The sequence below is a fragment of the Silurus aristotelis genome (assembly GCF_946808225.1).
Source record: "Silurus aristotelis genome assembly, chromosome: 2".
NCBI lineage: Eukaryota > Metazoa > Chordata > Actinopteri > Siluriformes > Siluridae > Silurus > Silurus aristotelis.
Window position 1 is genome coordinate 38,382,796 of NC_139575.1, and position 12,893 is coordinate 38,395,688.

General features: G+C 40.2%; 2 protein-coding genes across 4 annotated transcripts in view; one reads left to right on the plus strand and one right to left on the minus strand.

Moving 5' to 3' along the window:
- Positions 1–6,606, plus strand: part of rhot1b (ras homolog family member T1) — a 19,416-nt gene extending 12,810 nt beyond the window's left edge. For all 3 annotated transcript variants that reach the window (XM_083535236.1, XM_083535237.1, XM_083535238.1), the window contains one exon: positions 6,391–6,606. In XM_083535236.1, the coding sequence (XP_083391362.1) occupies positions 6,391–6,508 (118 nt within the window). In that variant the 3' untranslated portion in view covers positions 6,509–6,606. The remainder of the gene's footprint in view (positions 1–6,390) is intronic.
- An 80-nt stretch (positions 6,607–6,686) lies between these two features.
- On the minus strand, positions 6,687–10,659 carry cd7al (cd7 antigen-like). Its single transcript, XM_083535270.1, has 4 exons — positions 10,462–10,659; positions 9,081–9,434; positions 8,312–8,418; positions 6,687–7,757 (listed from the first exon to the last, which is right to left on the minus strand). Exons 1-4 carry the CDS (start codon positions 10,565–10,567, stop codon positions 7,602–7,604), a joined length of 723 nt encoding a protein of 240 aa, XP_083391396.1. The 5' UTR covers positions 10,568–10,659; the 3' UTR covers positions 6,687–7,601.
- Positions 10,660–12,893: the final 2,234 nt, after the last annotated feature.

Here is a 12,893-nt window from a genome sequence, read left to right on the forward strand (position 1 = left end):
ACCTCCAAGCTGCCAGTTTTGGGCACCTGAGCAAGCACTTAACTCACTACTGCTCATTTAGTAAATGAGATCATTAAGAGTCGCTCGGGATAAACACTTCCAACAGGAAGTGGCTATATCTCGCTATCTTTGTCTCTCTATTTTCTCTATCTAATTGTCTCTGTGTCTCTTTTAGTAAATGTCTCTGTCTCACTGTATATGTCTCTCTCTTGCTGTCTCTCTATTTGTTTCTCACTCTTTCTAAAGCCGTGTCTGTGTCTCTTTGTCTTTGTCTCTGTCTTTCCTGCTTCTTTACATGTCTAACAAAGTTTTGAGTTTTGAAGTAATGCCATTAGTGATCTATGATGAAAGACTTTCCTGGTTCGATTCTTACCTCTAGTTTCATATTGAACATTAAAAGAAGTTTTTAAAAACAGAACAATAAAAGGTCATTAAAATTGGTTGCTGGTAAATCATGGTATATCAGTGGTGCAGGTGTTGGAGATGTGGTTCTTGTACCTGAGTCACTTCTCATAGACTTCGAGTAACTGAGAGAATGTACAGGAAGGAGAAGTTTTGACCCTCTACCATCATGATCTAAGAGAAAACAGTGGTCTCTTAACTATAGAAAAACCAAGAGTCCAATAAGCAAATCCTTGTTTGTCACCCCTCTGGTAGTGTAGTGGTTAGTGATGCGGTCTCTGCTATCTGACTCACCCGGTTCAATTCCTACCCCTTAGATTTCCTTTCAATTGTTTAAAAAGTTTTATAAAAGAACCAAAAAAGGTCCTAAAAATCAGGTTCTTGCAGGAGATCCTGTGGCTCAATTGGAAGAGCTTTACCTCTGGGTTGAGAGGTTGCTGGTTCAAACCCCGGCCAGGACTTAAAGTTAAGAGTGTGGAAGGTTCCAGTGACCATAGTGATGAAGGTGTCAGAAATGGCTGCGTGTTAGGTCGGTTGTGGACGGTTTCAGAGGGCATATCCTGAACCAGGGGGGCAATATTCAGGCATCCCCCCCTGGCATCTGAGAAGCTGAAAACAGGGGGTTATGAAGCAAAAACATCCAAAAAAGTTTCAACATAGGCTCCGGGCAAAAAAATGTATATAATAACCTTTTCTTCCTCCCCTAAATGTAAAACTGTCAATCTATTTTTATTTTCTGAAGCTGAACCCAGCAGGTCTTCACAGCCTTTGTTCCCAGTCACCCACTCCATTGCTCACCACACACTAATTTCCACACAACTTACCCAGAGTGGGGACAAGCCAGATTCGAACCAACAACCTCTGAGCTCAGAGGCAAGGCTTTTACCACAAAGCCATCAAGTCCCACAACTCACCTTCTTTTTTTGGGGGGTTTATCCTTCGTTTCATGCTTCAAAGCAAGAAATTCAGACCAGAAAGAAACACAGAAAGCAGGAATCGAACCCTGAACCCCACCAACAGCAAAATACCAGTCTTAACCCACTGAACCGTCAGGAAGGACAAGCTGGGAAGCTTGTTTAGAGCAGGTCTATCTTTCTTTTTAACCCATCAAAACAAGAATATGAAGATGTAGGAATCAGGAATTGAACCTACCTCATGACTAGCAGACAGAAAGCCAGGTTTGAACCCTGACCACCAACATTAGCAAAGTACCAGCCTTAACCCACTAAGCCATCAGGAAAAAAACAGGATGGGAAGCTTGATTAGAGCAGGTCTATCTTTCCTTTCAAACCATCAACACAAGAATTTAACGCTAAAGAAAGATGTAGGAAGCGAATACAGATGTAAGTAGCACAAGTAAATAGCAGGAAGAAAGCAGGATTCGAACCCTGATCCCACCACCAGTGACACCAACGTTAAACCATTGAACCATCGGTGAGGACAGGCTGGGAAGCTTATTTAGAGCAGGTCTATCTTTCTTTTCAACCCATTAAAAACTAAAATATATCGCTAAAGAAAAATGTAGGAAGTGAATCCTCATCGTGACTGGCAGGCAGAAAGCAGGATTCGAACCCTGAACCCCACCAAAAGCACGACACCTGATTTAACCCACTGGACCATCAGAGAAGACAGGCCAGGAAGTTTGTTTAGAGCAGGTCTATCTACCTTTAAACCATCAACACACGAATATAAAGCTAAAGAAAGATTTAGGAAGCAGGAACATAACCGACATCGCAACTAGCAGGATTCAAACACTGATCCTTACCATCAGCGAGACACCAGCCTTAACCCACTGAACCATGGAAGAGATCAGACTGAGATGCATGTTTAGATGAGGCACAAGCCTTAAACCACTGAGTGACCACTGCTGAACAGCATGTGTGCTTTTTGGAGGGTTCATACTTTGTTTCATGGCAGCGCAGTAAGAAAGAAGGCATGTAGGACCAGCTTTGAAACCTTATCACCAGCGTGGACTATATTAAGGACCATGTTCAGGCACAAGCCTAAACCCACTGAGCTACTACAGAAGTGCTTTTTTTTTTTGTGGATTTATCTTTCATTAAAGACCAGGAAATTAATCCAACACAGAATTGAAATGTTTTCAGAGTGGACAAGGTCCAGAAGTTTTATTTACCAACACAGCAACCACCAGCTCGAGCAGGAATCAAACTCTCAAACTCATCCTTTTTGCAACGGTGATGTGGAGGGAGAACATACCTTTCATTGTCATCTCATAAAACATCGTGCAATTCCGTAAATATAAATAAAACGTTTTCTATATTTCTGTCTCCATTTCCATATATTCAACATTATGCACACAAACACACACACACACACACACACACACACACACACACACACACACACACACACACACACATCTGTAGTGCTGTGCTTTGCATGCAGATGTTTTTTTTTTTTGAAGTGGTATTTTTTGCAGTTGACGAGAGCTTTTCACCAACACATAATCTACACTTCACCATTATTCCTTTCTCCTTTTCCTCCACTATTTCATAATAATAAGAACACTTCCATCACAGTGATGTAATGCTCTAGTTTGCCATCTCCGCTTCTGACCAGCTTCTGTTCTCGCACGTGTGACTGCGCGATTCTACGTGACTACGTTCATTTTAATTCAGTATTTATTTTTTTATGCAAAATAATTTAACTATAAAGTAACTCGCATTACTTTAAAAAAAAAGTAACTCAGATATTATTGTGTACATGTGTGTGTGTGTGTGTGTGTGTGTGTGTGTGTGTGTGTGTGTGTGTGTGTGTGTGTGTATGTGTGTGTGTGTGTGTGTGTGTGTGTGTGTGTGTGTATGAATATTGTGGGTGTAAAGTATGTGTTGTATATACAATGTGTGTGTGTATAAAGTGTGTTGAGTATATTGTGTGTGTGTGTGTGTGTGTGTGTGTGTGTGTGTGTGTGTGTGTGTGTGTGTGTGTGTGTATATTGTGGGTGTAAAGTATGTGTTGTATATACAATGTGTGTGTGTATAAAGTGTGTTGAGTATATTGTGTGTGTGTGTGTGTGTGTGTGTGTGTGTGTGTGTGTGTGTGTGTGTGTAAAGTGTGTTGAGTATATTGTGTGTGTGTGTGTGTGTGTGTGTGTGTGTGTGTGTGTAAAGGTAAGAGACTGAAAGTGATTTTTCTCGTCTGAAGTGAAACATCTTCTGTTCTCTTTTATTTATTTTGATAAAATTCTAAATGTAATTACTGTCACGTGTGACACCTTTTACTGTGTGTGTGTGTGTGTGTGTGTGTTTCTCTTCCTCTTTCCTCTTTCACGTTTCATCACTGATTTTACACATCTGGGTTTTACACAGCTTCCTGCTGTCCGTGTGTGTGTGTGTGTATGTGTGTGTGTGTGTGTGTGTGTGTGTGTGTGTGTGTGTGTGTGTGTGTGTGTGTGTGTGTGTGTGTGTGTCTGTGTGGTGAGGCAATAATTGTATAATATTATTACAGAGTTAATTGTTTCCTTCGCTCTCTTTTTCCCTTTACTTGCTTTCTTTCTGTCCCCCTCTCCCCCTCTCTTTTTCTCTCTCTGCTGATTTCTTTTCCATCTTAATCTCTCAGTTTATCTCTTTTTTCTCTCTCCCTGTCTATTTCTCTTTCCATCTAGTTATCTCTCTCTCTCTCTCTCTCTCTCTCTCTCTCTCTCTCTCTCTCTCTCTCTCTCTCTCTCTCTCTCTCTCTCTCTCTCTCTCTCTCTCTCTCTCTCTCTCTCTCTCTCTCTCTCTCTCTCTGCGCATGCACGTGTGTAGAGCATGATTGCCACGTTGCAATTTTTTCTGCAATTCTTTTCCGTAAAACATCTCAGAACAATCTACCGTGTGTGTGTGTGTGTGTGTGTGTGTGTGTGTGTGTGTGTGTGTGTGTGTGTGTGTGGAGGAGTGTGTTAGCGATTGGAAATGTGGTGGGACATGAGAACATTGATAAAGATAATCTTGATAAATTGACTAAACTGATCCAGAAATGAATTGTTGTTATAATGAGTTTGTCCTGGTTTCTCCCCTCAGTTCTGCTGAAAAGTCATGTTGTTGAATTTCCCTCCTTTTTATCAGAGATGAGGTTATAGTAAAGAACTGTCTCTGTACGGGCGACTGGTCTCCCCCGTGAAAAAAAATCCCCCTCGGCTGTAAGTCCCCGCTTGGTGTCTTTCAGGAGAATAATTTTTTGTATGGTTCTGAATGAAGGTCTTGATGAACTTTAACTAAAACTATTTAGTTTCCACGGATTCAGAAGTATTAAATGTGAGACCGGGGCAGGAAGCAGCTGAACCTGCTGGAGTCGTGTCCCCTGCGGCTTCATCTCAGCCTGCTGCTGAAAGCCCCGTAACTGCTGCTGCACCAGGGCCCAGGGAGCGTGAGACCCAAGCTCACACTGTAGATCAGAGGTCCACTAGTGACAGACCCACTCCAAAGAAGCCCTGCTCGGCCGAACCGGACCGGGAGAAGCCGAGTGAAACTGACAAAGTCACAGTGGACTCTGGAGCAGTGCTGGAGCTGCCTGTGCTGGCAGAGGCAGGCACAGGGGTGCAGAGGTGTCACCAGGAGACACCAGACACTACACCAGTGCAGGGGGACGGGGGAGACGTGGAGATGGACGACGAGCCTCTTTTCAAAGTTCCAACAATGAGGAAGAAGCGAGGTAGAGGACAGGGGAAAAAACAAGCCTGTAACGAGTTACAGGCAGATGAAGCTGAATCAGACAGTGATGTCTGATTCCGTTTTTAATCAGGAATCTCAGGAGGAAGCGCTAAATGTTACTGCTGATGACATAAAAGATTTTTTAAGAACCTCCAAGTAGCAAAAAAATATATCAGTGGGAGTTGGTGGAGACCCACGATCTCTGACATATGGAGAAATCTAAATAAGAAACAGAGACAGTACACGTGAGCCCACAGTACAGACAACACGCTCTCCCTGGACAGATTAGATCACTTTATTGTTTTAAGCATCAACTGACTTATTTTACAAAATGTTTTATTTTTCCTGTAGGCATCTCAGACCACTGCCTGGTCCAGTGCACCATCAGGCAAAATAATATAAAACCTAAGAGCAGCTACTGGTGTTTTAACACCGCACTTTTAGAAGATGTTAATAAAAATTTTTTATGGAATTGTTTTAAACTGGAGAAGGAGATTTTAACTCCTACAGCAGTGGTGCGATTTCACTGAAGAACAAATTATTTTGAATCTAGCTCTGGAGATAGTGATGGTGGAACTCTGGCTTTTGGAGGCCACAGGAAATCGAGGGCATATTGAAGCCCTTAAAAATAAAAAGGCCAAAATGAATGACCTGTTGGACACTACAGGGGGCGCTGGTCTGCTCACGCTTTTAAAGCGTCACTGAGATGGATTCTCCTGAAGTTCTTCTTCAGTTTAGAACAAAAGAATGGACAGAGTAGATTCATGCATGCTGTGTGAACAGAATCAGGGGATCTCAGCTTCTACTCGAAGCTGTGTAGCGATGAGAGAAACTCTGACTGTGATGCAACAGAATCTTCTCCTGCTTCATAAAATGGAGGCTTGTGGTTAAATTTGAATGTGTACGAGTTGTGTACGTGTGGTGCTGTAATGAAGATGTGTGTTCAGTGGAGGAGGAAAAATTGCACTTTACACAAGAACTAAACAATCACACACACACACACACACACACACACACTCACTCACACACACACACACACACACACACACACACACACACACACACTCACTCACTCACACACACATCTCTCCCAACCTTTAACTGTCATTGTCTGATTTTATTTGTGTATTTAACATTTTTTTTATTTATCTATTTATATATTTAATTAAATAATGGGTTCCACATGGTATATAACATAATGTGTGTTAAATAAAAGGATTGTAAAAAGTCAAAACTCTCTCTCTCTCTCTCCCCCCCTCCCTCTCTTCCCCCCCTCCCCTCTCTCTTCCCCCCCTCCCCTCTCTCTTCCCCCCCCCCCTCTCTCTCTCTCTCGCAGGGTTGTTCCTCAGGTGGATATTTGTGGACCGTTGTTGTTGTTGAAGGTCGGTTGTGGTGCAGCGTTACTCGCTCTGCTGGGCTTCAGTGTGTATCGAGTGCTGAATAAACCCCGGTGATACACACACACACACACACACACACACACACACGACTGAGTTACTCTTTGAGATAAAGTTGTAAAGGTGATGAGGATTAAAGCGTTTTATCCTCTGAATGCATAAGTTTTTGTTTTTAACAAATAAATTAATACAAAATAAAATAAATAAATTCCTCCTGCTGAAGAAACACTTTTGATTTTCATGAATGAATTTAGTTTTATTAAATCAGCAGAGAAACTTTACAGTTTAAAAATTTAACAACAATAAAAAAAACAATAAATATTAAAGCAGTTTGTAATAAAATGTATTTTTTTTTCTGTAGTTTTACAGAATAATCTCAAACTCTCACCACAATTCCTCTGCCGAGACGCGTCACAAATCTAAACTCAAATCTAAACTCAAATCTAAACCTTAATAAAATATAAAACTTAGTAAAAAAGTAATAAAAGCAGTTTGTTTAACTGAATGAATTGAAAGAAACAGGTGAAATAAAGTGCAAACCACAGATCTGAAACAAAGACACACACACACACACTCACTCGTGGTTCACTCACATGGGTGTGACTTTCCACGTGTCCTGTTTATTTCATCACCCCCTGAAATTTGTTTTCGAGTCTGAACTTTTTCTTCACAGCAGAAAAGCAAAATTCTGACAAAACTCACTTTAAACACTTTTTTTTTTTATATAAAAAACATTTAATATTAAAACATTTAATATGGGAATAATGAAAACTTATAAAGAAAAATATTCTTAATGTAAAACAAAAAACTAATACTAAAAAATGTTAATAAAATAAAAACAAAAAATTATAAGAAGGAATAAAAGGTTTTTGCATGATTAATGCTTTTATTATCTTTTTTTAATACGGTTTATTTTTTAGTAATAATTATTTTGCTGTAAGCTGCAGTATAAAAACACTATTATCTGTTAAATTGTTAATTTTATGAATAATAATAACAGCAATAAAAGAATAATTTACTGTCCTGGTAAAAGATAATGCTAGAGATTCTCGCTGGAACTCGAAGCGTCTCTCTGAGGGATCAGACGTGAAACATCACCGTGACGAAGAGCAGGAGGAGGATGAGAGGATGAAAGGTCAGAGGTCGCACCTCAGTTAATGTATGGATTCTCTTTCCTCGGTCGAACGTAAAGAGACGAGTCTTCATCCTGCACATGAGAATTCCTCTTCTGTCTCACACCGTTCATCTCCTCATAGATCGCAACCGGGGGCTGAGACTTCACCTGTCCTCCACTACTCTGCTTCAGCTGGGAGAGTAATGAAGAGAGAGAACAATGGAGGCAGAGAGAGAGTGACACAGAGAGAGAGAGTGACACAGAGAGAGAGAGTGACACAGAGAGAGAGAGTGACATAGAGAGAGAGAGTGACAGAGAGAGAGAGAGAGAGAGTGACATAGAGAGAGAGAGTGACACAGAGAGAGAGAGTGACAGAGAGAGATAGAGTGACATAGAGAGAGAGAGTGACACAGAGAGAGAGAGTGACACAGAGAGAGAGAGTGACAGAGAGAGAGAGAGTGACAGAGAGAGAGAGTGACACAGAGAGAGACAGAGAGGAAGTAAGGCTATTAGGGAGTGGTTCACACAGTCTCTTAGAAGGTGTAAATAAATCAACGGCCTCCTCAAACCACAACGGATACACACACACACACACACACACACACACACACACACACACACACACACAGAGTTTCCTGGGTGAGATTTACACTTCAGTGATACAGATCTAACAGTGCAAAATAAAAGATTAGAAAGATAGGTGACACACACACACACACACACACACACACACACACACTACTCACACAGTGCACTGCAAAGAGGATGAGGATGATGAAGATAAGCAGTCCTGCTGCCGCAGACAGAGAGAAGATTAACGGTTTGTAACTGCTGCAGCTACACACTTCTATATCTACACACACACACACGCCAAACACGCACACACACACACACACACACAAAATATTGTGATTAGACACTGCATCACAACATCATACAAGACTATGGATGCTTTTACTTACATGTGTGTGTGTGTGTGTGTGTGTGTGTGTGTACCAGTGTGTATCAACGGTTTTGGAAGGAACCAGTAACAGAGTGAAGCTAAAAATGCAGAGTGATCTTTTTTTTACTGTCCTGCAGAATTAAAACCCTGTGATGGAGTCAAAGTTCTCGCACGCACGCACGCACGCACGCACGCACGCACACACACACACACACACACACACACACACACTGGACACACACTGGACACATCACAGCGGGTTCATTTTTACCAAGTTTGTGGTTTACAGCCCTGATGTTCTGCAGAAATTGTGCTCGTTTTCACACACACTTGCAAACGAACTGGGGGCGTCTGGAGTGATGATTAAAGGGGCGGAGCATCAAAATATTCAGAATGGAGAAGGAACTGGTTTGAGGTATGTTTCTATAAACTCCATGGTCAGTGGATTTGAGCGAATGAAGTAACATAGGCAAACTAAGCAAGCAACATTAACTCAGATCCAGTGTGTGTGTGTGTGTGTGTGTGTGTGTGTGTGTGTGTGTGTGTGTGTGTTGTGAGAACATTGAACTTACGGTAATCCTCGACGTACAGGACAATCTTGTTCCTCCCTGAGCGGTTCTCGAAGCCGCTGGATGTCTCGTAGTGGAACATGCAGACGTACCGGTCGGTGTCGGAGCCCCGCAGCTGCTCGATGCTCACGTTCACGTGACGTTTCTCACTGGTTCGGTCTGAGATCCGACCCTGAAGCGTGGCATCTTTAACAACAGGTTTCAACGTGTCGAAGTTGTGATAAAGCACTTGTTCTTTTCTGATCCATTCCCGAGAGAGAGAGAAAGAGAATGGCATGATGGAGTCTTCATAAGGAACGCAGGAGAACTCGATGGAGGAGTTGCGATGTGAGTAGAGATACTGCACATCACCCAGAGCTGGAGAGAAGAACACAGAACATCAGGAGGAGTTCGCTCTGGAGCTACAGGGTTCTTGCAGAACCTTACAGTCTCAAGGTCTTTCCTTAAGCCCCGCCCACATTCTGTTCTAATCTCATTTCATTTTGACATATTAACATTGATATACTCAAAAGTATGTGCACCCCTGACCATCACACCATTCTGAACCCATTTCATTCACCCAACTCTACTGGAGAAAAGAACAGAGAAGAAGGAGATATGGACAGAGAGAGAGGTGATCAGTAAATCCTAATCTGTGTAATAAACACCCTGATCTTCATCAGTGTTTCATCTCATTCTGTTTATATACACTACACTATTATAACACACACACACACACACAGTCTTTTCCTCGTCCTGAATAATCACAGAATCCTGAATTCACAGAACTGCAGAAACTCAGTGCACTGAGGAGGAACTTCAGGAGGAACAGGGGGCCTTCAAACCCACCTGATAATCAATCAATAAATAACCCAAAATTATACTAATAATGATAGTAAATAATATCATAATAATAATAATAATTATTATAACAATTTAGATGCGTTTCTTTACTTATTTTTTTCTTTCTAATAATCTGAGATCATAAATAAACAAAAACAATAAATAAACAAAAACAAATTTTGTCTGAACACTGCAATAAATATAATGAGTCGTAACACTTTTTACGATTCTGAGTGACTTTGTTACACATAATGCGTTAATAATAATGTGTGTGTGTGTGTGTGTGTGTGTGTGTGTGTGTGTGTGTGTGTGTGTGTTCTCCTGTAATAAACACACACACTGAGACTCCGACACGCGGAATCACTCGAGTGTTCGTGGGAAAACACCAAGTGCTGCATAACGGCTTTTTGACACGCATCATGTGTAGATCACACACACACACACACACACACACACACACACACACACACACACACACACACACACACACACACACACACAGAACAGCAATGTGTGTATTATACTATAATATTCTCTTTCTCTATAAATATATAATGATTACCTGAGGATAAACAGAAGGCGAGGATGCAGACAGAAACTCTCCAACACTTCAGCAGATACTTCTCCATCATCATCATCATCATCATCATCACCACCATCACCATCATCTCCTCTCTGACTTTCTCACCCGAGGGACTAGAAAACGACTGTCTGCAGAAAGGGGTTGTAAGATGTGTGTGTGTGTGAGTGTGTTAGGGGCAGGAACAGGAAATCCTGCTGCGGCAAAAAAATGCTTTTTTTTTTTTTTTTTTTATTAAAAAGAAAATTGTTAAAAATCATGTGCTGGTGTTTAAAACAAATAAAAGCAATAAATAAAATACATAAAAATAAAAACAAAAAAAATACAATTAAGTGAATGTATGAGTTCATGGTTCCTGAAGCTTATCTCACACACACACACACACACACACACACACACACACACACACACACACACACACACACACACACACACACACACACACACACACACACACACACACACACACACACACACACACACACACACACACACACTTTCCCCCCTGATATTTTGTCCCAGGGATAAAAATAGAAAGGTTTTTACCTGTCAGATGATTTTTTTTGTTTCCTGTCTCAGAAAAAAAGATGAAAAAAGTGAAAAACATTTTTCTCAAGAAATAAAGAGAAAAGGAGAAGTTCATAACAAAACGTTGCCTTTTTTTTTGTTTGTTTTTTTTACAGAGAAATGACAGTTGAAGACTGATGTCACGCAAAAAACTGCAGAATAGAAAGAAATGTTCCAGTGCAGGAATTTAATCAAATAATGAATTCTCTTTGTGACTCGTGAAAAGCTGCTTGTCTTTTATTGGTAAAAAAAAAAAAGATCAATTCCGCCTCATGAGCATCCACTTGTTCCCCACAGTCACAAAATAAATAAAACGTTTATTAAATCGTTCCTTTGATTTATTTTTCTGCTTCTTTTATTCATTTTATTTCATGAATCCTTACAATTAAACAATTTACTCAATAAATACAGAAAGTTCCTGTAAAAAATCAAACCCACACCAGATGAAGATGTGATCAGATTCCCTCACCCCCACACTCACACATGGAGGTAGAAGTTTAATGGATTGAGGTTGTTTTGGAGCAGTGAAGGTTCTGGAAAGTGAAAGAGAACCAACATGTCTCTATTCCACACTTCATCACCATGTAGTTTCGTCTGGACTGTGGCTCATCGGAAGCGACTTCACCGTACAACGAGACGATGATCTGAAGCTCACATCAGACTCTGAGTTAACGCTGTACGTGTTATTTAGAGAGCAGACAGATGTCTGGAGTGATATCTATCATGGAACCACCTGCCCAGTCACCACACCTCAATCCTACTGAACTGCTTTGAGATGAAGAAGAAAACTCCACCTAGTGAAGAACATCTCTGAGGAGTTTTACAAGAAACACATCTGAACGTCTGGAGAAACGAAGTGTCCTGATGCTGAGTGTGAAGCTGCTCTTCAGGCTAATGGAGGATTTTAATTTATTTATTTCAATTTATTTATTTTTTTAATTATTTTTAATGAAAATAAAGTGGAACATCTGGACATTTATACATTTGTTTAGTCAAATGAAATCTTCAGTTGTTTACATAATCGAGTTTTTTTGAAGAAAAAAAAAGGAACATGCACGTGTTTAATAAACACCACAAACCACTCAGTTTTCACACGTCCACTAAATATTTATTTATAGCCAGCATCCGATTCAGAAAACTAATGTGACTAATCGAAGGGAGAAAAGTTTTGAAAATTATAGTTTTTAAAACCACTTTAAACTGAGAACATATTTAAAATAAGCATCTAAAATATTAATCTCACCGTAATTTCCGGACTATTAAACACACCCATATATAAGCCACACCCACTGAATTTTACAAAGATGTTTATTTTGAACATAAATAAGCCGCAGGTGTCTATAAGCCGCACTGAAACTAATGAACTTTATACAGGCTTTAATGAAAGACCGTGTCTGCGGCCCGATTCAGTGGGAGCGCGTCTGATTTAATATAAAGAGTTTCATTGGTTCACCTTAAACCCGTTAGAAATTTCATTGGTCTAATGTTATGGGGTTCAGTTTTTTGGCATGAAGTTTGTGAAACCGGAAAAAAAAAAACCCAGAAAAATCCATTAATTCGTTGTTTAAACTGCGGAGTTCGAAGCGTGGGAAAAAAGTAGCGGCTTATAGTCCGAAAAATACGAAAAAAATATGAAAAATTAAACAAATATGATAAATACACAAACTAATGAGTGATTATTGCAGCTTTAGAGAGAAAAAAAAACTCTCCATTTCCCAATTACTGAAATGACAAATTTTATAAAATATTTATATTTAAAATCAAAACAAGGAAAAAAAAAAAGTGGTAATGATTCTGCCTTCAACACACACACACACACACACACACACACACACACACACAAATCC

Bases quoted from the DNA above. Each gene is read 5' to 3' on its own strand.
- cd7al (XM_083535270.1), bottom strand. From the start codon at position 10,567: ATGATGGTGATGGTGGTGATGATGATGATGATGATGATGATGGAGAAG. The intron at 9,435-10,461 runs GTAATCATTATA...TCTTCTCTCCAG, and splicing joins CGCCTTCTGTTTATCCTCAG to CTCTGGGTGATGTGCAGTAT. The intron at 8,419-9,080 runs GTAAGTTCAATG...GTGTGTGTGTAG, and splicing joins CCTGTACGTCGAGGATTACC to ATATAGAAGTGTGTAGCTGC.